Source organism: Erithacus rubecula (genome assembly GCF_903797595.1).
Source record: "Erithacus rubecula genome assembly, chromosome: 4".
In the NCBI taxonomy this organism is placed as follows: Eukaryota; Metazoa; Chordata; class Aves; order Passeriformes; family Muscicapidae; genus Erithacus; species Erithacus rubecula.
The window spans coordinates 46991291-47013207 of NC_136686.1; the positions used below are offsets into that span (position 1 = coordinate 46991291).

Below are 21917 nucleotides of genomic sequence, written 5' to 3' on the forward strand. Positions count from 1 at the left end.
TGAAAGCTCAATACCTATAGCTGACCAACTGATTTCAATTTAATGGATTATTTTATAGGATATAATGTACTGAATATTTGAACTAGAATAAAAATAACAAAGCAACAAACCAACAAACAACTTCCGTATATATATAGAAAGTATCTTTTATTTTATGTGATATTTTATTTCAAGTGACTTGATATATGTAATCAGTCATCACCACAAGTTTTCCTATGCTAGAGTTTGCACTCAAACATTTTTAAGCATTTTCTCTCTGTGCTTTCATGTATAACTTGTAGGAACAGCTTAGGCTGTAACTTAGGCTACTATACTGGAAGCGCTTATCTTTTTCATGGGAACTTAGACGTGAACATATGCTGAAGCTGAGCATATTACTAAAATAAAGAAAAGAGTAAACTCTCAAGCTTCCGTGTGTATTTGGTATTTTATTGCTTTGGGTTTCTTCGGCAGATATCTCAAACAGCTTATGAGAATGGAAGGTTTGGTCGTAAAAACTTGACATATAAAGGAACCTATTTATTCAGTGATTCTATTCGAAATCTCTTACTACCAAACGGGAACACGGGCACATTAGAAGGAGGAAGACATTCCGTATGTTCTTGCAAGGTCTGTGAAGAAGACACAGAGCGGTTTCAGAATCTCGATTGAAAAATATAGACGGTTCCCTCTGTTTGCCGGCAGTGTCAGAGCGGCGCGCAGAGCTCGGGATGAGGTGCCCGCCGAGCGCGGAGCTGCGGCGGTGCCGCGGCTGGAGCGGCGGCGCGGGCGGAGCGCGGGGGCTGCGCGGGGCTGCGCGGAGCGCCGCTCGCCCGCTCCCGGCGGGAGCGCACTTCCCGTCATCCACGCGCCATCTAGCGTCGGGAAAAGGGACGCGGCTCGGCACGGGAGCGGAACCGAGAGGAGGAGGGAAAGGCTCCCACACCCGTCCCGGCTCTCGCCGTTCCCAAAGCTGGTAAGAGCCATTTGGATATTGCCACCACAACTCCGGAGTGGCTCGGGGCGGGTTGTCAGGAGGATCGCTACACTTCACTCCCCGGCATCTCATTCCACCTCTTTTGCTGTGAACGGTTCCCTTTCCCTTGAAAGCATCTAGCGCTCCCCAGAAATCCCCTCGGTACCTCACCTAAGCTATCGCCGCCCGATCCCTACCCAAAGCACCGCGAACTCCAGAGGGTCTGTGCGGCGCTGCCGGCGGAGAGGTTGGACCGCACGATCCCGGCCCCGCAGAGACACACACCGGCACACACACACACCGGCACACACACACCGGCACACACACCGGCACACACACACTGGCACACACACCGGCACACACACCGGCACAGCCGCGCTCCCTGCCCGCAGCCCTTTTGTTTCGCCCGCGGAGCGATGTCCTGCCCGCCCGCTCCGCGCTCCCCGCGCCCGCACCGCCGCCCGCCCCTGCGCCCCTCGCCCCAAGGCGGGCGGCGGCGGGGTGGCACGGCCCGCCCGCCTCGGGGGAGGCAGCGGGAAGCCCCTTCCCCGCCCCCGGCCGCGCCAGGGCCTCGCCGCTGCCGCCCGCAGCCCGCGGCAGGGCAGGGGCAGCGGCCGCAGCCGCAGCCGCGCCTGACAGCGGCCCCGCGCCGCAGGATCCGCGCCCCGCAAGGACGTGCTCCACGAGCTGCCAGGCGCGATTACGTTGTTTTTTTCCCCCCACCCACCCCTTGAACTTGTTGCTTGGCGCTCGGCGGTGGCGGAGGGGGGTGGGGGTGGGGGAAAGCCTTATTATCGATGTCCCTTTGGATGCGATCAAGCTTTCTCAGGAGCAACTACTTCCCCGCCGTTCCCGGCGGGGCGCGGAGATCTAGCGGCAGAGCCCGTATTTCCAAAAGTCTCTATGCAACTGAGCGCTCTCACCAGACTTTCACAGGTAGGTGCCGCAGACTGGGCACGTCTGGAGGGATTTGAGAACTGAGCCGAGGGGAAGGGGCGAGAGGAGGGAGGCGGGGGTACGGGGGGAGGGGTATGGGGGCATGATCCATCACCGAGCGTCGAGCCCTACGGAACCCGCACCCCTGCCCCGGCCTCCCCCGCCGCCAGGCAGCTCCTGCCCCTCTCCCGGTCCACGGCCAGCCTCCCCCGGCTTCGCCTCTCGCCGCCCTCTCGGGCGCCCCGGGGATGCTCCGTGCAGCCCACCTAGTGCCTGTGTCTCCAAAGCCCCGCTCCTGCCCCCGCCAGGACCGCAGGGGCTCTGCCCGACCCCGGTCTCCTCGCCGCAGATCAGCCCCTGTCCGTGTCCCGATGCTCCGTCCGCTCTGCCCGCTCCCTCTCTGTGAGCCGCTCCCCGCGCCCCATCCCCGGCATCCCTCTGTCCTTCAAAACATCTCCTGCACGGAAAACTTGCCTTAAAGTTTAATGCTGCCGCCCGGAGCTCCTCCCCCTGCCCCGCCGGCTCCCCCGGCCCCTAGCCGGGGTCTGGAGGAGTCCCCGGGCGGCGATTAAAGGTCAAGGAGAGGATTCCTCCCGCCGCTGCTCCAGGGCTGCTCCGGGAAGGGGGGGCCCGCCCGGCCCATCCCCTCTGCCCCTCCCGGGAGCGGGGGGCGCGGGGCCCCGCCGCAGCCGCCCGGGAAGCTCCGCCGGTGCCGCGGCCCCGCTCCGGCGGCGGGCGGGGAGCGAGCGGAGGAGGGGCGGGGGACCGGCTGCATCGTGCCGGGAGGAAAATCTCCTTCCAGGTGGCTGCACAGCTGCACTAGAGCTACTAGCCGGCTCCAGGGGCTAGTGATTTGAGGACTGTTGCTTCCGTCCAAGGGTCTCGAATGGAGACCTTATATCCAAAGGATCTGGCTGTTAGAGAAGCTGCTTTGAGTACAGGGATTTCCAAGTGCCTTAATATATTGTCCTAACAGTGTGGCCAGCACCTGGAGACCATATTCTGGGGTGAAAAAGTGGAGGAAACAAAAAGGAAGCAGAAAGGTTTTCAGTTAATACTGAATATCGCAAAAACGTTTAGGAATTCTGCTGCCTCAAGAATGTGTGAGAATTTGTATTTTTTTTTTCCCTCTCTGTTTTAGTGGCTGGACCAGAAGTGTCTCTAGATTGACTCCCGTAGCTGTAATAGCTGTTTGGAACCATGGCAGCAGGTGTAGCAGCTTGGTTACCCTTTGCCAGGGCAGCAGCCATAGGATGGATGCCAGTGGCTACTGGTCCCATGCCAGCTGCTCCACGGCAGGAGAGAAAGCGAAGCCAGGACTCTCTGATTGTGCTGAATGTGAGTGGCATCCAGTTCCAGACATGGCTGGACACCTTAGAGCGCTACCCTGACACTCTGCTGGGCAGTTCAGAGCGGGACTTCTTCTACCACCCTGAGACGCAGCAGTACTTTTTTGATCGGGACCCTGACATTTTCCGCCACATTCTCAACTTCTACCGTACTGGGAAGCTTCATTATCCCCGCCAGGAGTGCATTTCAGCTTATGATGAGGAGCTGGCCTTCTTTGGCATCATCCCTGAGATCATTGGAGACTGCTGTTACGAGGAGTACAAGGATCGCCGGCGTGAGAATGCTGAGCGCCTGCAGGATGATGCCGACACGGATCACGTAGCTGAGAGCTCCCTACCCTCCATGACAGCTCGTCAGAGGATGTGGCGGGCCTTTGAAAACCCACACACCAGTACCCTGGCTCTAGTCTTCTACTATGTCACTGGTTTCTTCATTGCCGTCTCCGTGATCGCCAATGTGGTGGAGACAGTGCCCTGTGGGGTGAGCCCAGGCCGCATCAAAGAGCTGCCCTGTGGAGAGCGGTATGCGGTGGCTTTCTTCTGTCTGGATACTGCCTGTGTCATGATCTTCACAGTTGAATATCTCCTACGTCTGCTGGCTGCTCCTAGTCGCTACAAATTTGTGCGCAGTGTCATGAGTATCATTGATGTGGTGGCCATTATGCCATATTACATTGGCCTGGTGATGACAGATAATGAGGATGTCAGTGGGGCTTTTGTGACATTAAGAGTCTTTCGTGTCTTCAGGATCTTTAAGTTTTCCCGCCACTCACAGGGTCTGCGCATCCTGGGCTACACGCTGAAAAGTTGTGCCTCGGAGTTAGGCTTCCTCCTCTTCTCACTCACTATGGCCATCATCATCTTTGCCACAGTCATGTACTATGCAGAGAAAGGTTCATCAGCCAGCAAGTTCACCAGCATCCCTGCAGCCTTCTGGTACACCATCGTCACCATGACAACACTGGGGTAAGTGCAGCTGGTGTTTGGCTACAGCCAGCATTTCAACAAGTGTATTGGCACAAATGGAAAATACTTGATTTTTTAAAAATGGTGCTAGAAAAAAAGCGAGGGTAAGTTTTTGTTACAGAACTTTAAGAATTCAACTTGTGACTTCCTTCTAGATGTTTTACATGTTTAAGTGAGTTAAGAGCATTGCTGAAATTAAAATAACCCAAATCCGAAAACTGCAAAAACCCTGAAAAAGCAAACAACAAAGCAAAGCAAAAAAGTCTTTAAACTGTTGGGTTTTGGGCAGCGAAATTGGAATATTTTATCAGTGTGTGTGAGTTTTCTGTGGATTTTTAATGAAGTATTGTCTTTGCTGGCAGAACCTGTTACGGTGTTGGTAAATTATTAATATTTTTAAGGAGAACTGAAGTGCAAGTTTTTAATTTGATCAGTTTGTGGATCTGCCATTTTGTTTTAAGCCATGTGTTGATGTAGACCTGGATATTGAGTTTGTTATTACAAAGTAGTTTGTTTTCATTAATATCATATCTTGTCTTTACAAAAAAAATATATTCCTGGTTTTATTTAAGACACTGAACACATTTCCTTTGATTTTCATGGACCTGTAACTTTTAAATTATGAGTGTCAAGCTACACTGATACACTCTGTGACTGGAGACACACTCTGGAAAATTATCTGAGGAAGTATGAGATATATGACACATCAAGCATGTGTTTTTAAACCTAATTCTAATGGCAATACTATTTCTTTCAGAGGACAGGGGTTAAAAAGTGTCACTGTTGTCATTAGAATGTAATGCAGTTTAATGTAAGGATGGGAGAGAGTGTTATTTTATGAAGTCTCTGATACCAGAGTCTGATTGGATCAGCTGATTATCTGCACCAAGTTATAAAATGCATTTGTGTGTAATTACAACAGAGATTTAGAAGGTTGACTAATTTGAGATGACAATTTTTCCTTATTCTTAATTTTGAGTTGTATGGTACCCTCTATAAAACTGAAAATTTGTTGATTCATTACAAACTGACTAGTTATTTAATCATTACAGATACAAAATTACAAACTTAGCACAAACCCCATAATTTTATTATCACTTTGCCATATCTTGTTGGGACTGTTGAAATTTATGAAACATGTGTAACTTTTAGATTTAACAAAATGAAAGTGCATTATTAAACTATTATGAAAAACTTGATTTATTATGTGCAATAGTAATTTACTTGGGAAACACGCATACAAAATATTGAAAAAGATAAAAGGAATGTCTTATGCCACCATTTTTTATACAAGGCTTTTATCTTCAGTGTGATGTAACAAATGAAGATAAATATAGTGTATAGTAAATATTTCATACTTCTTGTAAGGGCAAGTTATGCTAAAAAGGAGTGACAAGAGCTTTGAGGATTTAAACCGTCCTTTTCAAATCCTGGGTGGTTTTTTTTGGTTTTCATTTTCTGTTGCTGGTGACAAATGGAAGGGACCAGTTAGCAGAAGAAACAAGTCAGGCATGATAACTAGATCCACATTCCTGTATTTTCTGCTGCTGATATTTTTTACCATTTATTTTTAATTAGAACGGTGGTGTTTTTGAGAAACAATTGACTGGTATGTTAATATAAAAAAACAGAAGCTGGGGTATGGCTATTTTTGTAACAAAAGGTAAATTCTGAGTAAATTGTTTCCATGTTCATGCACACTGTGGAAAGTACTTGTCCATGGTACTGAACAGAAACTTTTCTTGGTTTACTCAAATTGCAACTGATTATAACACAGGTATGGTATCACAGCTGGTGTTAATATGATTTGTTTGTTTCTTTGGCACACACACACACACACACATTCATGAGTATTGTTCTGTAATTCCAGGTTTTGAAGTATTACTTTGAGTAAAATCTTCAAAAGTACTTCTGCAATTTCAACATAATTTCAAATATCTTTGAATGGAACCTAAGAACCTGTTTTTAAGTATACAGTGACACAATGTGTTGGTCCCAAGTGGACCAAAAAGGGTTAAAGGGAATCCTCTCATGCTTGACACCTTTTTCAAGGTAGTTTGAGCAGAGAAACTTTTGAGCAGATTGAACAGAGATTCCAGTTCTCACCCTCAAGAGTTCAGGTGTGATACAGGTTCAGATATGACAGACATCTCCAATTTTTATGAAATCTTTAATCAGTGCATTAGCTGGATTTTGTCCTTTTAATAACATCATGATAACTGTATAAAGATTGTGTTTAAATGTTAAATATATATGTGTGAATAATTTAAATAAAATTAGCATAATAAAACCTTTGAAATCTTTTTAGTTGATGGAATAATTGTACAAAAGGAGGAGGAAGTTACAGGGAAAAGCACCAAGGGTCAGTAAAAGCTGATTGTAATTAGCACTGATACCTTTTCTATGTGCTGAAGCTTACCATCTCTTTACTAATACAGAGCTCCTCTTCATTTTAACTTTAGTTTTAGCTGAATCAGGGGTGTAAAAATGGACTTGATAGGAACAACCTCTCTCTTTTAGAAACAAAGCTTGATGAAGTCTTTATGTTTTAGATGACAGTATCACACAGCAGCTTATGTGAAATACTGCAAAAATTCATGAAAGCTAATGGCTAATAATAGATTAACACAAAATTGAGTTTTTTGAGTCTTGGTGTCACTGTCGTATTTTTCTAGACAGCAAGGGTATTGAGTAAGCGACCTTTGCAATTTGGGGAGTTATTACCTTGGAAGCAGAGCTATATTTCTCAGTTCTGCATGATTGCTGAGCAATTAAATTGTCTTTAAAAGACATAGATTACATTTTCCTTTGCAGAGTGCTAGTGACTTCAAATATTACTATGTTTTTGCCTCCAAGGATATCCCAGGTATTAACTGCTCTTGACTTCTCAGCTCAAGTAGTACATGTACATGGAAATGTAACATGAAAGGGCTGAAAAAAAATGAAAAGAAGAGAAAAAAAGAGCAAGGGAAGAAAGAAAAAGATAAGGCAGAGAGAGAAAGAGAAAGATGCCTCTAGAAAAACAGCATCCACACTTCCAGAAACTGAACTGTCTGATTTTAAACTTCAAACTAGTGTTTTTTCAGGATTAATTGCAGCAAAAGTAAGTGGAAACAAGAGGAGAAAAGAGAATAAAATTGTAAGAGGTCACAAAATATTTTATGGAGATTCAAGAAAATAGTGGAAACACAGAGGTCAAGAATCAGGCTAGTGAGAAGCTTGGCAGAGAGAAAAGCTCAAGTCTGTAGAACTGGGTCTGGCAGTCCTCCGCTGGGACTGGCCCCTCCTAGGGGTTGTGAACATCTCCACCTATAATGACAGTAATGTCACTTTCTGATGCCACCTTATAACATGCCAATCTCATAACTTTCTGTCTGCCCTGTCAGGAGCCAGCAAATGAGCTGGAATAGCTGGTAAGGTTTTGAGGGTGTAAGGATATTGTTTGTTCCCAAGTCAGTCAAAGCTGTACTGTAGTTTGTGTTTTATGAAGATATTATACTTTAAATAAGGAACTTAGTGCTCTTCTGTGAGTAGTTCTAAAGCAATCTTACTGCTATATTAAAATTCTATTTTTATAGCCTTTACATTGGGTAGCTTTATCCAGTCAAACTCTTCAGTAGATGAACACAATACTTCATGAAAGGAAGCTTAAACTCAACTACTCATTTATTTGCTTTCATTGTATAAACTAGAGGTGTGTCTTTCAGAAAAGATAAAGCAACTATTTGTTTTGATTATTTGTTAATATAGCCCATAATATGTGAGGAAACCTACTTAAGATATATCAAATTCTCTGAAGATTTTATAATAAATAGATGACTAGATGTGATAACAGAAGGCCTCAAACAGTGAACGAGGGAAGAGAGGAAAGGATTTCCTTTTCCTGCATATTCATGTTCTTTGCCCTCTTCAGACCTTTTCCCATTCTTTTTTTATCAATACTGGTATATTCTCTCTATTTATTTTTTCCATTATTTATTCCAGCTACCATTTTCCATAGTTTTAGTGGTTGGAGTTTGTCTACTGGTTGATATCTTTCCTCCCTTCCTCAAGACAAGGTTAACATTTGTAATAAGACTCTGCTGGCTTTATTTTTTCTTCTTCTGCTCCTTTGTTCCAGATTCCTAATTCATCCTTTATTACTAGATCAAATCTTCCGTTTGTCACCATTGTCATTCATTTGATCTGAACTTACCTCAGGAAAGATTTTTTTTTCTGACCTTTGTTTGATAGATTTTTTCCTTATGAACATAATAAAATTTCCAAATCAACACTTTTTTTCTCAAATGCTACACATACTCTCTTTTCTCACCACTGTGCCTTTTTCAGTGTGTTTAGTTCCTTATAGTCTCTGCATTTTAGTTTGAAATAATCCACTGAGTTTAATAAAACCTGACGAGAACAAAATTCAAAATCTTTGTTTTGTGAAAAAATTTATTAGCAGTTTGGATGTGTTCTTATGATTCGTGTTACAAATGTAAGGATTCACAAAGTTAGAGTATTATTTCTGTATCTTGTACGTATGTCTGTCTCATTCATTTTTTATTTGATATTTTCAACCCAGTTTCAAACAGAATTTTTCTATTTTTGTCTTCTTATATACAACCTAGTGGATTTTGTGTTTTACAAATGTGTTTGATGTCTCAATCTATTTTTTCTTCACAGCAGAGGCATTTAGCCTATATAACAGAGAAGGGACAAAGTGTAGTTGTGATCACCTTCAAAGTACATTACTAGATATTCAAAAAGGGCTCCAGGGAGAATCTGTTATACTAAGGGTCATTTTGATAGCAGTAAAAAAAATTATTTGTTCTATAACAAAAAGATTACTGAAGCTATATTGAGCCCTTGTTGCTTGACAGAGAGTAGAGTAATTGTATTCTTATTTAGTTACACTGGGGACCAACTTTCCTCTTAAAAAAAAATCCTGAAAATCTCTTAGAGGAAAAGAACTTAACTTATTTCACTCATTTGTTTTGAACTTCCTTAGTTCAGTTATGAACAACATGAAGGTGATGCTTAACAGAATGATCTTTCTGCTCAGGATATAATTTATTTGCTCCTTTGGTAGAAAAAGATGGAATTTTGTGTCCTTGTTGTTACTTTGAGAGAAGAATAAGTACAATTAGATTACTGTGGACCTGGATATAACATGGAAATATGCTTAGTACAGCAAAACAAATCATCTCAGAGAGTAAATATGACTAGTGCCTGATCTATTAACTAGGGCTATCATTCAAGTAATCATCAGTGAATTCTGTCATTTTAGTCAAATCTTTAAGTGGTCAAACCCAAGAAGTGATGAGCGATGACAATCATTGTGCCTTTTTCTAAGATGAAAAATTTGCAATACAAAACCCATGTAAATCTATGAATAAGTACTAGACATAGACATAGCGCCTACTGCACCTACCTTGCAAAAAAAAAAAAAAAAAAAAAAAAAAAAAAAAAAAAAAAAAAATACAAACCTGGAAATGGAACTGTAAGTCTGAAGAGGGGAACATCAATACCACAGAAATAAAGTGACTATTCAAAATAGGTTGAGAACATCTTGCAACTTCAGGGTAACAATTAAGTTTGCAGACATTTGAAAGCAAGTCTAATGAATTACTCCTTTTACTTGATTTTTATGACACTATAGTCCATTGCCAGAAGTTCATAATATTCGTCATGGTAAGCTAACTAGAGAAGAATCTTATTTATCAGGGGTTAAGGTCATAGATTGTTCCAAAGAGGGAGTATAAATTAGAAATACAGAAAATGTTTAGAATCAGCCTTAACAGGTTTCATCAGTTATGTGACAACAGAGCTGACAGAGTGATGGGAAAGTTTCTGTATATTTCTGTACCTATCATTTATTGGGCAATAGATAGGAGCACGGTTTTTTTCTGGAAGACATAGTCTTTGAGACATATTTTATTTTTTTTTTCTAAATTGATTATGCGGTGGAGAAAAGGTCTTTGAATTTATAGACAGTGCTTTAAAATTATAGCTCTACTCCAGACTTCCTGGAACAATAATAGTCACCATGCTTGGACTTCAACTCCTAACACAGTTAGAAGCCTTTATTTCTACCACTATTGCTTAATATATTTTTATGAAGCATATGATTTTGATCGTGCTGGGCCTCTGGAAATGTTTTATAAATGTCTTGTTAAGTAAAAAAGCTGTGGGGCTTGTTTTGACAAAAAAACTCAATTTTCACCAAAGTACACAGTGAAATTTGTTTTATTTTCACAGCATAGACTTAAATACATGTAATTTAAGATTAAAAAATAATGCTTTTGACTAGAGCATCTGATATGTAACAGGTATGAGTGCCCTATAGAAAAATACTGAATACAAAAATTTACTCAGGTGTCTGGCCTATGCAGGCTCAGGTTTTAACATGAACACCTATGAATATTATGTGATTCATGATATAAAAACACATCAAAAGAATAAAATCTAACAGAATTCATTTCTATTATAATTCAAATGAGACTGAATTCCTTTTCTCATAGCAGCATAGACACAACTTATGCATTATAGGGAGATACATCTTAATGTACCTCGTTATCAGTACAGCATTGCTACTACCATGAGTTCAAATTCTGTCAGTTAAATGCATTGACAAAAGCTAACAAAACAGCAAAAGACTGCTATCTGACTATTAAAGATACAAGGATATCAGTATATAAGCAATTGTATTTTTTGTGTATTTAGAAAAGCAGTTTCCTTTTTAGAAAAGCAGTATTCCACTGTGCAGTATCGTTCCATACTTATCTGCAGATCTCCATCCTGAAGGTGAAAGCATTAGGGGCTACTGTGTAAATGTACTTAGAGCATGATTCTTCAGTTACAGAAAATGTGAGGTTTCTAAACAACCTAGAAAAAACGTTTTTAGTATGAACAAGTAAAAATTTGCATATTTAAAGTATTTGGGAATAGTAGTTTTGCATTTATCCCTGTTTTTTCTTGTTTCATTTGTGTTACTGGTTTCTTTGATCTGATTGGTTTAACTGAGAAGTCAAGTTTCACAGACATAGAGATCTCCTGGGTTTATTCATTTACAGGACCCAAACACTACAAGGAAGAATTTAAAGGCATTAATGTGTCTGGAGGTGAAGACAGGCACTCAACTTGAATTTTTAGAAGAGGCTTGGGTGTTAGAAACAGTTGAAGCTAGGTACCTAATTACCTTAGAAAATAGTCTTATGTGCACAGGAGTCACTTCTAAAATAAGTATAGAATTCTTCACTCAGACTTTGGATATGTCTCAGAAGCAGGATCAAATGCCCCTATCAGGATCACATGGATTCTGCTAGGGTTCAGGTCCTGTTAAAATAGAAGATTAAAAAAAAGAAGGAGATAAGAGTATTGTGTGTATGATATGCTTAGGAAAGAGGGATGAGTAATTTGAGTTAAAAACAGAAGAGTAACTGAAAGAGTAATGTAAATTATCCAAGGGATATATTTTTTGATCCTAATTTTCTGTCTGTTGTTTTCAAACCAAGAGTTCAGCATGAAAAGATATGTAAGAAATGGAAGCTATGACATGTAGATATTGTTAATGAAAACATTTTTAGAAACAGTGTGAAAACTCTGAAACAATGTCAGGTAGGTGATTCCATTTTCAAATAAGCATGCAATCTGAGGATTTATTTGTTTCAATTGGTCTCATTTAACTTACATGCAGTAAATTTGTTAAGATGCTGATGTGTGGTAAGAAAAAGTAATTTTCACTTCTGACCACTGCAATTTTATCTCCTTCTCTGGTGTGGTGGCAAACATTCTTAATTTTTGTCTGTTTTAATGCAGATTGTTTGTAGATTTATGTAGGAGGTATGAGAATACTTTGTCTGCCTTTGGGTGTTCTTTTTGTGCAGTAATATGAACTTTGTAAGTGGAGTCTACAGCTCTGCTAGTTGATTCTTACCTTAATCTCTGCTCCTAAATGAAGCATATTTAAAGCACATTTTCCTGGTTTTTATTCCTGTTTCTTTGTAAAAAAAAAAAATTGAAAATTTCCTGATGTAAGCATCTTATATCACAGTTCTTTTACATTGAGGAAGCATTGTGATTTGTGAGCTGATGTTTAACCAGATGGTGTCTAGCTCAGTTCTGTACTTACTACCACTTGCACTAAGGATTTATATTAAAAAATAACATAGGAAGAAAAAATTGCAATATTGAGAACATGTGTATTTCTTTTAAATGCAATCTATTATAATACCAGCATTAAAACAAAAATGTTATGAAATGTGTATCTTTCTAAATAAACTTAGCTGTTTGATTATTGAAAACTATGTGTTCTTAGGTAAGACTTCTTATAGTATAAAAGGCAGTATAAACTTCTAAGATTTTATTTAATTACTCTGAAAACTTTAGTAAATTAAAATAAAGTATGTTTCACTACAGTTTTAAATCTGTTGGATTAAGAGAATTAATTTTGGATTAAGAAGTAACTGTGAACCTCCTTAATGGTATCTATCATAGCCTAATCTTATGATAATATATTAGCATGCTTTAAATAATTATTATTTTGGAAAAAAAAAATTCAGGCCAAACCCTAACTTTTTTCAAATGTGTATTCAGAGATATGGATTTTTTTTCTATGAATTATACTGGCAGATTCTCAAAATATTTTGGCTGATACACAGGGAACAATTTTTCAAATTATCACTTGAAAGCTTGGCCATCCAGGCATTCCCTGTAAATGGCTGAGAGTTACACTGTAAGGTTGTGAAGGAATTAATTTAGGATTGTGTAAAAGGTTACACTCTGAATGTGTCTTTTGCATCCTATCTCACTGTTTCTTTCAGTAAGATGAATCAAGAGAGTTTTCTGTATGAGAGCACATGTAATGTGAGTGGGATCTTTAGCTTTTCATTGTTAATATTCATATCCCCCTTTTTCATAGCCCAAAAGAGGACTTTTATTATTGTGTTAGTGACCTTACTTTCATTTTCTGCAACTTTTATCTCTTTCACTTGCAGCCACTTAACAATTCCCTGAGCATCCTTATCAGTTATGGGCAGCAACTACTGCACTGTGCAGAGTTGCTTAGGAACAAAATTGATGCTCTTTGACATGGTGGATGACAGCTGCAACATGCTGGTCCCCAGCTCTCCTTCTTCCCACAGAGGAATAAAAAGCAGAGAGGTTGAAGATGTTTTCCAAACCTGATTGTGAAGAGCCTATATACTTTTTTGGTTTGGGGCATCTAATCACTTCATTGTTGGTATACAACAGTGGTTAAGAATTGTGGCCTTTTTACTGAAGACACAGCAGCATCAAACAATCTTTAATAACAACTCTTTTTAACTGTTTGTAATATAAATACCACAGTATTCTGTACCGCTTCTAGAATTGAAAGTTTTCTGTTTTTCTAAGCTTTTCGTTTGGGTTTGTTATTGATACATTTGTTTACATCAGTGGATGAAATCCAAGTTGAAATGTGGTATCATGAGATACTGGGCAAACAGAGTGCATGAACCTATTCTCTCACACCTAGAGAGAGCTATGCTTGCAGCTGTCTCTTGTGTTTATTTGATGTGTATTTATATAAAAAAGAAACTTCCAATATTGTAAAATCTTGACTGTTTGAGAATTAAGGTGGAATTTGCTATTTTAGCATCTGGATGGAAGCTTGAAAGAGTACAAATTGAAGCCTTCCCACAGATAGACTAAATCTGTCTGCAGATTAATGATTTGACATGCTCAGTATTAGTTACTTTCTAAGTGAAAGGGAAGCTCAAGTTTTATCTGATTTGCTTGTGAACAAGGTAACCAACCTACAGTATGTGTCAAAAGGTGCCAGGTTTTAGAGGTAAATATTATAAAGTAATCTCCTAAAAAAAAAGCCCCAGGTAATATGTGATATATGTGATATCTATGCTGTCCTTCTCAAGACCATGTTCTACTTCTGAGACCTCTCTCCCTTCATCCATCAGTCAGATCTGTAAAAGTTGCAGCTGCTGAAAGGCTGCAGCCATCATCATTCCTTTAGCCTACAGTTTCTTTCCTGTGAAGGCCTAAATTTCCCAAGTTTAGTGCATTAAATAATTCAAGGGAGCAGCAATGCTGTTAGTCGTGCTGGTGAGCCCTTCAGAGCAGCTCAGCCTCTTGCTGCACTGGCAGAGCTGACAGTCTCTCTCCTCTGGAGACAGGCACAGCTGCACACCAGAGATGGTGCTGACTCCTCGGGTCTGCCACAGATGACCAATGATTTTAAATTATAGACATCTTTGTGCAACAGTGCACATGCAAGATAAAATCCTAGTTGTGGGAGGGGAAGACAGGAACCAGTTTTGTTTCAGGTGCCTAGAAGAGTGGACTGCCCCAATCCCTCTGATGCAGCTGCCTTCTGACAATTGTCTGCCCTGAGCCCATTCACACCCTGAGTACAGCACAATGTCAGGCAATCATCCACAGGGTGGATTTACAGTGGGTTTGGCCATGCAATAGAAAAGAGGTTTGAGGTCTTGCAACACTTTTCCAGACTGTATATGAGCTTTCTTTATTACTCCATGTAGTCACAACATTTAGTGTGCACTGCTTGCTATGTCTTTGCAAACAAATTAAGTAAAAACAGAGAGAAGTGACAGATAATTTGGAATACTGGACAGAAAAACGTGTGGAAGTATGGATTTAGATCCACATAAATGGATGCTTATATCAAAAGGCTGAAAACAGACTGCTTAATCTCTTTAGTCTATCACAGTGGTGTATCTTCTGCTTTAATATACTTTCTGAAACCAATTTTCTAGCTCACTAGCTATTCTCAGAGGTTCTCTTGTTTTCAAATCCAAATGCAACAGAAAAGTTTCCTTAAATAAACCTTCCATATTGTCTATACATAGTAGTTTTCCAGTCCTATGTTTGCATGGAGAGGTATAGCTATAGAATTTAGAGATCATATCTTAGGTGTGTGGTTTTTAAGAAGGAAAATCAGGACATAAAACTGTTTTAAAGGAGATAAATAGGACATGATGTACAATAGAATTATTATGGAAGAATCTGGAGGTGGAATTCCAACTTATTTCTCTGCCAGTTGCTTACTATCTCTGTGAGATATTTATAGGTCTTAACTTACTCCTCCAAAAGTTAAATAGTTCTGAACTAGTCATCCTTTTCTCACTTAGGAGGTAATGAAGAGAAGCAGGCATCTGGATGTGCTCATTCCTCTGCACTGAGTATAATTGAAATTTATTATAATTAGTGGAGACTTTAAATACCAAGTGGAAATGGATGAGATAAATCCCAAGCTCTGTGGACAGTTGGTTTGATCAACTCTCCTTGTTTCCAAGTTATATAACTGTGAAAGGCCCATAACACATTCCTTTCAAAGATCATAGCAGAGTACATGCTTGGCATTTAATGGTAATTCACTCTTCATCAAAAAAGCAATATATCCACTACATTTAAACTCAAAATATTCTTGTGTTGTGTAACCCTGAAGTCCATTTCAGTGCTTTTGCCAATTTTTTGTCCTTTTCCAAACAGCATAACAAAAATTTTAAATTTGAAAAAAAAAGGATACATAATGTTTGTGCTGGTTTAGAAGAAGTCTCTAGAAATTGGAAAGAAAATGTAAGTATCCACTGTAATTTTCTGCAGGAAAGAAGTAATTCTTCAAATAGCAATGCTTGTGAGTTAAGATAGAGAACTTTTGAATACCTTGATTACCCTTCAAAGGGTTGTAAACTATTTCTGTTCCTCTGAATGGGAAACTTAGACCAAGCCACATGTGGTCTTGTTAGCTGTTTCACCACTGTCCATTTCCAAAGTGTCCCAATGGAGACATATCAGACATATCCCCCCATGCCACTGCTCTTCCAGGTCGTCTCCAGACTTCATTTAAGCAGTGCCAATGCATAGCTGTGAAGCAGACTGAAAATTTTAGAGACACACTACAATAAATTTCAGCAAGGACACTCAACTCATTTTCATATGTAATTCAATGAAAAAGGTATCATTTTTTTCTAAAGCTGCCTCCAGACTGAATTGCTACAGAACCTTAAAGGCCATGGCAGGGTATTGCTGTCAAAACTGCTTCAGAGTTTATGTTTTCCTTGTTTTCCTTCTGAACTTTGCTCACTTCTCTGCAAATCACACCAATCTCTCTGGTAAGGGCTTTTCCAGAACAGCAAACCTCAAACTTGCCAGCTAGTTCTATATAAGTGTGAACTAACATTTCCTTTAGTATGTTCCCTTTCTTGTGTGTGTAAAAGTTAATGAAATTTTGCTCTTTTATGCATTAAATGTCATGTTATTTTTTTGTGTGGGTCTGTCAAAAGAGATGAATTAACTACAGAACAAGATTTCCCCTTTTATCTTCCCCTCAACTTTCCAGCTTTATCATAAACTTCCAAATAAGTTTTAAAGAAAAAGCGCTATCGTGGATAACTAATGAAACATTGCTTCTCTTTTGAGGGGAAACGGTTATTGTTCTTAATTTGGGGTAATTATTTTGATTTAATACTTTTCAAAAATAGTTCTCTTCCCATTTTCAGTTCGTTAATGCTTTTGCAAAACTAGAAGAGTGATGGTAATGATGAAAAAGAAACTTTCTTAAGCTTGCTTTCTTCTAAGTTGTCCTTGGAACAAGTCCTGGTATGAAGACAAGTTTTTTATATATTCCTGAGATTTGAAGTTATAATTTTATTATGCCAACCCCTTTTCCACTGCCTTTCAAAACAAATTGAGAACAGGGACCTATGAAGCCAGTCTGCAGAGAAATGATTTACCTAACTAGTTTTTTAGAAAGAAATAGATATAGACAGTGTCAAAAATGGAGTTGTTAGTCCTTCAACAAAGCAGCCTGATAGTGTTCTGCAGCAGGGTGCAGTGGTGGGATGTGAGGTGAGAGAGTGAAAATGCAGAATTTTTTCTGAATCTTGGCAAGAAAGGTACAAAAAGAAATGACTTAGTAAAATATATGTTTTAATAACACAGAGTAAAGAGGAATATATTTATGTAGTCAATCTCATACCCCTTCATGCTGCACAGATGCTGTGCATGCAGAGATCTCTCTCTTGTTTCTTTGTGGTATTGCATACTTCTTGTTTATTTTTTGCAATAAAAAACCCTACTAATAAAGGATATTTTCATGATAACATCTTGCTGCACTTTTTAGCTGAAAGCAACATCGAGCAGGTGTTGCAACCGCCAGTACTGAGTTATCTGCAGGCTCCTCTCTTTCAGTGACCTGGACAGATTTGTCCTGCAGGCAAAGTGTCTGTACAACAGAGCACAGCCTGAAGGCTGGGGTGGACATTGAGCATGGTCTGCTGTATTTGCTTGGTTTCACTGTTACATAAATCACTTACTCTCCAGTGTACTGTGGTCTTCCAGTTAGGTTCACTATAACCATGGGTTCATGGTGTGAGGGAAAGAAAAATACACCTGTTCAAATGATTTGGTAACTTTTAGTGATTATGGTTACTGACTTTGATCAGACAATTATAAAAAAGCTAGGAACTTTTCAGTCAGATGAAGGGAAACATCTCTCCTGTTTCAAAAAAGGAAAGAAAGAAGGATGTAGGGAACTACATACTGGTGATTTACCTCTGTGCCTGGGAAGATCATTGAGTAAATCCTCATGGAAGTAGTTTTAAGGCACATACAACACAAGGAGGTATTTCAAGACAGCCAACATGACTTTCTTAAGGCAAATCATGCCTGAACACTCTGGTGACTCTCTGTGATGGAGCAACTGCAACAGTCAACAAGGGAAGACAGGCCAAAGTCATCTACCCAGACTTCTGTAAGGCCTTCAACGTGGTCCCATACAACATTCTTACCTCCAGGCTGGTCAGACATGGACTTAAAGAGTGGGCTTGGAGGTTCTCATGGATGAAAAGCTGAACATGAGCCAGCATTGTGCCCTCCCAGCCCAGAAAATCAGCTGCATCCTGGGCTGCATCAAGAGCAGCATGGCCAGGAGGGCAAGGGAGGGGATTCTGCCCCACTGCTCCACTCTGGTGAGACCCCACCTGGAGTGCTGCATCCAGCTCTGGAGTCCTCAACACAAGAAAGACGTGGACCTGTTGAAGAGGGTCCAGAGGAGGTTCACAAAGATTACCAGAAGACTGGAGAACTTCTCCTATAAAGACAGCACAGAAGGAGTTGGGGTTTTTCAGCCTGGGGAAGAGAAGGCTCCAGGGACACCTTCCAGTACCTAAAGGACTTTATAAAAATGAGGAAGAGCAAATTTTTACTTGGACAAATAGTAATACGACAAGGAGGAATGGTTTTAAACTAAAAGAGGAGATATTTAGATTAGATGGGAGGAGAAAATTCTTTACTGGGAGGACAGTAAGGCATGAGAACAGGTAGCCCAAAGAGACTGTGGATGCCCCTGGAATCCCTGGAAGTGTTCAAGGCCAAGTTGGATGGGATTGGTCTAGTGGAAGGGTGCCCCTGCCCAAGATTGGGGGCTTGGATTTAGATGATAGTTAAAGTCCCTTGCAAGCCATGATGTTCTGTGGTTCTAAGATAATACCAGAGTAAGTTGAATATGTTCAAATAAATATCTAAAACGTTTTCCCAAAGAAACCTTATTTCTTCTAAAAATTTCACAATAAAACATCAAGAGTTTTTGCAATGTAAGGTAATAGAAAATCTCTTCAGGCGTCTTTCAACTTTTTCTCTTATGTGAGACTTTTATCAAAGTAAAATGTAGATGGAAAATATAATTTATGAATTTCCTGTTTCCAAAAATACTTGAATGAAACCTACTTACTTTTTATTCATTTTCTTTTAGAAATGTAGAAAAAAAATTACACATTTGGCTTGTTTGATTCGAATTGCTTTTGGGATTTCAGTTCAAAGCAATTTTGACTTTTCATCCATGTGTGAAATGGAGAATACTTTCAGCAACAATGCTATGAAAGAACAATTTCATCTAATGGTGAAAGGCTATAAACCAGACATGACTGGTCCATTCTTTCTTTGACTTAAAAAACAATTAGAAAAATTAATGGCAAGATATCCACCAGTGCACATCAAAGAAAAAGGATACAACTTCTGCCTTGGGTAGAAGTTACATATTGCTGGTGATATAACTGATGTAGTATCATGGTGTTCTTGCCTTTGCTTATATCCTAATCATGTCATTTACTTCCAGCCATGGACAGGGCTTTACATCTAAGTTTTACATCTAATTCATCTCTTTTATCTCATGTTCTCAGTTAATGGAAATAACTTAACTGTGAGTTGGATCAAACTTAGATTAGGGAAATAGGGTATTTTTTCAAATAATTTTTAAAGCATTGTGGACAATGGATAGATTATAGCTATTCTTAAGTAAAGGTTCAGAGTCTCCAAGAATATCAGAGAGCTTGAATACTGTTCAAAGAGGAAAACAGATGTTTTAAACTCATAAGTAGTTCTTACTACTCTTGCTTTCTTCAGCTATTTATATAATCAAAGGTCATAATCTACAAGGTGATTGCAACTTTTGTCAGCTGCAGAACACAAAAACTTTATCAAAATTTCAATGTAAGGTGCATAAATGCTGCAGCATCTGTGAGACCCTGAATGCCTTGCAGGATTTAGTGCTATTCACTTGATCCAAAACCTGTGGAAATCAAATAGTCTTTGGTTTGACCTGAGAGGCCTCTGCATCAACTTTTTTTTAGAAAACCTCTAGCAAGACATTGACCAGGACAGCAATTACTTTCTTGAATTATGTCGATCTCTCAGGATTTTATCCCAAATCCATGGGAGTGTTAATAGGCCTTCCTCCAATACATGTATTTCTCTCAGTACCTTATGCAGACACAGGGTGAGAAAAACAAATTATAGAGTTTAATTATATGTATTTGAAGCATAGTTTCATCAGCAGGAAAACAGTAAGATAGTACAGTCCAACTTCTGATATAACAGGTTTATCTGTTTTTATGTCAGGAAAATCTTATTGGGAAGTAAATGATAGAGCATCTCCTCTGCTAACATGGATGTTAAGTCATGCATGATATTCCACCTTGAGTATTTCACAGAAATGGTCATAATCAACACTGGAGCAGAGAAATTGCTCAGAGTTTCTTACAGCTAAAAGGGGAACAAGTTGGCATTTTTTTGTTAGCTTATCAAAAGCCTTGCTAACTCACAGAAGCTTTCAGGCAACCTTGAAAGTATATCACGTACTAATATCATAAGAGAACATGACAGACAGAGCCTGATGTATCTAATTTTGGACTGGTATAAGAGTGCTATTTAGAGCAATAAAAGTTTTATCTCTTGGTTGATCTGTTTACTGAAATGATCAGTGAAAAATGCGTCATATATTACATCTCCTCATTATTCTTCTGGCATAAAGGACATTTGGATGGATAGTTCTGCCTGTATTTTGGGATTGTCCTGCTAATTGTATTAGGTTAAGGTCATATATTGTACTCAGCAGTGTTAAGGCAGGACTGTGTCCAGTTCTGAGCCCCTCACTACAAGAAGGACACTGAGGAGCTGGAGATGTCCAGAGAAGGGCAATGGAGGTGGCAAAGGGTCTAGAGAGTGAGTTGTATGAGGAGCAGCTGAGGGAGCTGGGGTTCTGTAGCATGGGAAAAAGGAGGCTCAGGGGAAACCTTATCACTCTACAACTGCCTGAAAGGAGGCTGTAGCCAGGTGAGGGTTGGCCTCTTATGCTAAGTAACAATCTTGAGCCAGAAGCCTTGAGTTGTTCCAGGGCAGGCTTGGAATGGATGTAGAAAAAAATTGGAAGAGCTCAAGCATTGGAATGGACTGCCCAGGAAAGTGGTTGGGTCACCATCCCTGAGCTGTTAAAGACTTGTAGATGTGGTACTTGGGGTTTAGTGATGAACACAGAAGTGCTGAGTTAACAGTTCAACTCAATGCCTTAGTGGTCTTTTCTAACCTAGATGATTCTTTGATCTGGTATGTAAAATGGGTATAAAGGAAATAACCTCATTTCCCTAACAAGAATCTGTCAATCAATCAGTTAAAATGAAAGGCAGGCTGAGACTTATCAACAGCACAAATATAGGGACTTATGTCCTATGGAAAGTCTTGCTTGCCTTTCCACGTTTAAATCCATCACTCCAAGTGATCATCACACTTCCTTAGGTTCCTCCAACACGTGATGACTATTAGACAAATAATTTTTTTAATGAAAAACAAATAAAATTGCAGTTAATTTTTTTCTGATGTGAGTGATATGAATTCCAATACTCTGAAAATCCTGTAAGGGCTGAGAGAGACTAGATTTTATTCTTGAGTGTTATTCCATTTCAGAGAAAATTGCAGCTTTGTTGACATGAATGCAGTGCATGAATGACTTTATGCATATTCACAACTGTTTCCTGGAAGGAAATGGCTTATTAAACAGTAATCATATCGCATGTGTAAATGAGTTTTGTGGATAAACATGTATCTTTATACTTATTTTCCGAGATTACTTGTTGACTAAAAAGGTTTTTCTGCTGACATTTAGTCTTCAAGAAATTTTACCAATCATCTTATGTCTGATTTCCTTTTCTGCCAGAGAAATTTATTTTTTCCTCATCTTATATGTAAATAATGCTGATTTTTCTCTGTTTCTCTTGAATTACATACTTGAAGAAACAAACCAAATTCTTTTAGGAGTGTCTAAGTACTACCCCAGGTGAAATGCTCATATATATATATCTCTACTTTCAGGTGAGGTATATCACTCAATGACTGGAACGTGAGCTACAATACTAACTCATGTACGAAAACCTACATACATG

At 39.8% G+C, this 21917-nt stretch overlaps 1 protein-coding gene across 3 annotated transcripts in view; it reads left to right on the plus strand.

The window, feature by feature from the left end:
* Nucleotides 1-862: 862 nt before the first annotated feature.
* The window catches only part of KCND2 (potassium voltage-gated channel subfamily D member 2), a 259153-nt gene continuing 238098 nt past the window's right edge, over nucleotides 863-21917 (plus strand). Inside the window, exons 1-3 of one of the 3 annotated variants that reach the window (XM_079303060.1) lie at nucleotides 863-955; nucleotides 1776-1891; nucleotides 3033-4206. In XM_079303060.1, the coding sequence (XP_079159186.1) occupies nucleotides 3092-4206 (1115 nt within the window). In that variant the 5' untranslated portion in view covers nucleotides 863-955; nucleotides 1776-1891; nucleotides 3033-3091. Of the gene's footprint in view, nucleotides 956-1553; nucleotides 1892-3032; nucleotides 4207-21917 lie in introns of those variants that run through there. The other 2 variants (XM_079303061.1, XM_079303062.1) reach the window with 2 other exon arrangements.